Source organism: Octopus bimaculoides, chromosome 6 (assembly GCF_001194135.2).
Source record: "Octopus bimaculoides isolate UCB-OBI-ISO-001 chromosome 6, ASM119413v2, whole genome shotgun sequence".
Classification (NCBI taxonomy): domain Eukaryota; kingdom Metazoa; phylum Mollusca; class Cephalopoda; order Octopoda; family Octopodidae; genus Octopus; species Octopus bimaculoides.
In genome coordinates, this window is record NC_068986.1 from 92817680 (window position 1) to 92821124 (window position 3445).

A 3445-nucleotide genomic window follows, 5' to 3' on the forward strand; every position below is an offset into this window, starting at 1 on the left:
TTAATGTAGATTGCACTATGTGTGTGTGTATGCATGTATGGGTGTGTGATTACATATCATCATCATCATCATCGTCATCAACATCTTTGTTTAACATCTGCCTTCTATGCTAGCATATCTATGTGTGTGTGTGTGTATCTGTGTCTGTGAGTGTGCATGCATGTGTGTCTATGTGTGTGTGTGTGTGTGTCTGTGTATATGCATGTGCATGTATGCATGTATACATACATACATACATACATACACACACACATACATATATACATACATACATACTTACATACACACATACATACATACACACATACATACATACATACATACATACATACATACATACATACATGCATGCATGCATGCATGCATCTACGTATATCAGGGACAGAAGCAGAAAGTAAGAGGTTTGCCAATGCTCAGAAGTGTAAGTTGTTCCAAATTGCTAAGCAGTGTTTGAGTGTGAATCAAGATATTGTTAAGGAAACAGTAATAGAATAACGGTAAAGCACTGAACCTTCTGACACCAAGAAGAAAGAGACATGGAATTGTTACTAAGAGCAACTGCCAAATTGGAGAATGCATGAAGGAGAAAGAAGGAGGGAGAGGGAGAGAGAGAGAGAGAGAGAGAGAGAGAGAGAGAGAGAGCTGCTATTGAATTTTACAGCTAATATGGTTGAAAGGGACAGTAAGGATATGGAGGTAAGGAAAGCGTTGGAATATCAGGGATTATTACTGAGATGCAGAATAAATCTGGTGAACTGAGGTGTACACCAGTCACTCACATATTTAGCATGTATGTAGGCATCCAAGGGGGGTCAGTTTTTGGCCTCTTCCTCTGTATTTTAGTTCTCCAGGCCATGACAGGAGTGTTCAAGACTTGCTGTCCTTGGGAAACTCCTGGCACTTATGACCAAATCACTGAAGGAATTAGAGAAGTTCCAAAATTGCAAACAGATCCTAGAATCAAGAAGTCTAAACATAAATCTAGCTAAGACAAAAATCTTAACAAAAACAAACATATATCTCAATAGTGTTCTGGGAAGTGGAAATGTCTAATATGTAGAAAAGTTGAGATATATATAGGGATTATATATAGGTGTGGACATGGCTGTGTGGTAAGAAGCTTCCCAACCACATGGTTTTGGGTTCGGTCCCACTGTGTGGCACCTTGGGAAAGTGCTTTCTACTACAGCCTCAGGTTGACCAAAGCCTTGAGAGTGAATTTGGTAACTGAAAGAAGCCTATCATATATACTGTATTTTAACATGTATAAGGAACCCCCTAATATTTTGGGTTTAAAATTTGGAAAAAAGGTTTTGTAAGGGATTATAATACTATCCATGTATAAGAAACTCTCATATTATTTTAACCTAATTTTTGACAAAGAGGGTTCCTTATACATGTTAAAATATGGTATACATATATACATAAAAGCACCCACTACACTCTCAGAGTGGTTGGTGTTAGGAAGGGCATCCAGCTGTAGAAACTCTGCCAGATCAGATTGAAGCCTGGTGCAGCTTGCTGGCTTGCCAGTCCACAGTCAAATTGTCCAACCCATGCTAGCATGGAAAGCAGACGTTAAACGATGATGATACACACACACACACACACACATATGTATGTATATATTTATGCATGTATATCTTTGTGTCTGCGTTTGTCCCCACACCATTGCTTAACAACCGATGTTGGTGTGTTTGCATCCCTGTAACTTAGCGGTTCGGCTAAAACCTTTTAAGATGGTGCTTCAGAGGCTGATCCAATGGATTGTCTCTGGTCTCGAGTGGTCTTTCATTTTAACCCTGCCACCTGAGCTTTTAGTGGTATCTGCTCTGTAACAAGCATTCAGACCAAGCCAGTCTCTCTCTCAAACCAGTCTGTCTCTCAAGCCAGTCTGTCTCTCAAGCCAGTCTGTCTCTCAAGCCAGTCTGTCTCTCAAGCCAGTCTGTCTCTCAAGCCAGTCTGTCTCTCAAACCAGTCTGTCTCTCAAGCCAGTCTGTCTCTCAAGCCAGTCTGTCTCTCAAGCCAGTCTGTCTCTCAAGCCAGTCTGTCTCTCAAGCCAGTCTGTCTCTCAAGCCAGTCTCTCTCTCAAGAAAGGCCATGTGTAACTACCATACCTCCTCTAATAAAGCTGTTAGAAAAGATGACCAGGTTCTTTGGACTGGTATGACTTTGGTCATAGCCATACTTGATCAGGTGGGGGAGTGACTTAGGGTTGAATAACTACATAGTTATTATCACCACCTCTGTCAATACTGTCTTCATCATCATCTTCACGATCATCATCATCATCATCATCATCAACCATCATCATCATCATCATCATCATCAACATCGTCATTATCGTCATCATCATTATCATCATCTCCACCATCATCATTACCACCACCACCATCATCATCCTCATCATCCTCATCATCATCATCGTCGTCGTCGTCGTTGTCATCAACATCATCATCGCCATCGTCATGATCATCGCCATCATCATCATCATCATCATCATCATCATCATCATCGTCATCATCATCATCATCATCGTCATCATCATCATCAACAGTATCATCATTACCTGCATCATCACCAATGAAGGAACCTATATGTGTTGAACTGACTTGCAAGATATAGCAACCAAATCCTGTATTAGCAAAAGGAAGGACACTTTGGAGCGTAAGCTAGTCATTCAAAACAAGGAACTGCTGCAGCTGGTATGCTTCAGTCTGCTCAATCAAGGCTGACCTGGAGTCATACAACAACAGCAACAACACCAATATCACAACTATTAAAACCTCCATCATATCCACAGTTTAACGAGGAAGCCTCTGTGTAGTTATTCCAGTAGCTAGAAATAACAACCTAATCTACCTCAAATCAAATCCTATCACCTTAAGAAAAGTTGTATAATGTAATCTGGAGTGCACATTGCATGAAAGCAGATGGGATGGTCATGACTGGAATGATTTTAATCATTGATCTGCTCAGCCAGGGTTGATCTGAGTTTAAACAATATCAATACTTGTTACGATTACCATCTCATGATTGCTAACTCCCCCACACCAACATCATCATCACCACCAACATCATTATCATCACCACCATCAGCACCATCAACATCATAATAATCATCATAATAGTGACCAACCAACTTACTTGATTTTCTCTGCCGTAGGGGATCCTCCTCTTGGTGCTATCCCTATTGTGTATCATTCGCGCATACATAGGGATGCCAAAGGGTCTGACCTTCTCTCGCAGCCCCACCTCATTTAGTGCTGACAAACCCCGTTCAGAAAGGGCCAAGTTTATACTCCGGCCACTTACATGGGCTTCTTTTCTGATGTCTGAAAAATACAAAAATGATTGACATTGTTTATAAACAAGTGTGTGTGTGTGTGTGTGTGTGTGTGTGTGTGTGTGTGTGTGTGTGTGTGTGTGTGTGTGTGTGTGTGTG

At 41.0% G+C, this 3445-nt stretch overlaps 1 protein-coding gene across 1 annotated transcript in view; it reads right to left on the reverse strand.

Annotated features, from left to right (window-relative positions):
• The window catches only part of LOC106873306 (kynurenine 3-monooxygenase), a 64651-nt gene that overhangs the window by 34409 nt on the left and 26797 nt on the right, over window positions 1–3445 (reverse strand). Inside the window, exon 3 of the mRNA XM_014920619.2 lies at window positions 3148–3335. Coding sequence (XP_014776105.1) covers window positions 3148–3335 — 188 coding nt within the window. The remainder of the gene's footprint in view (window positions 1–3147; window positions 3336–3445) is intronic.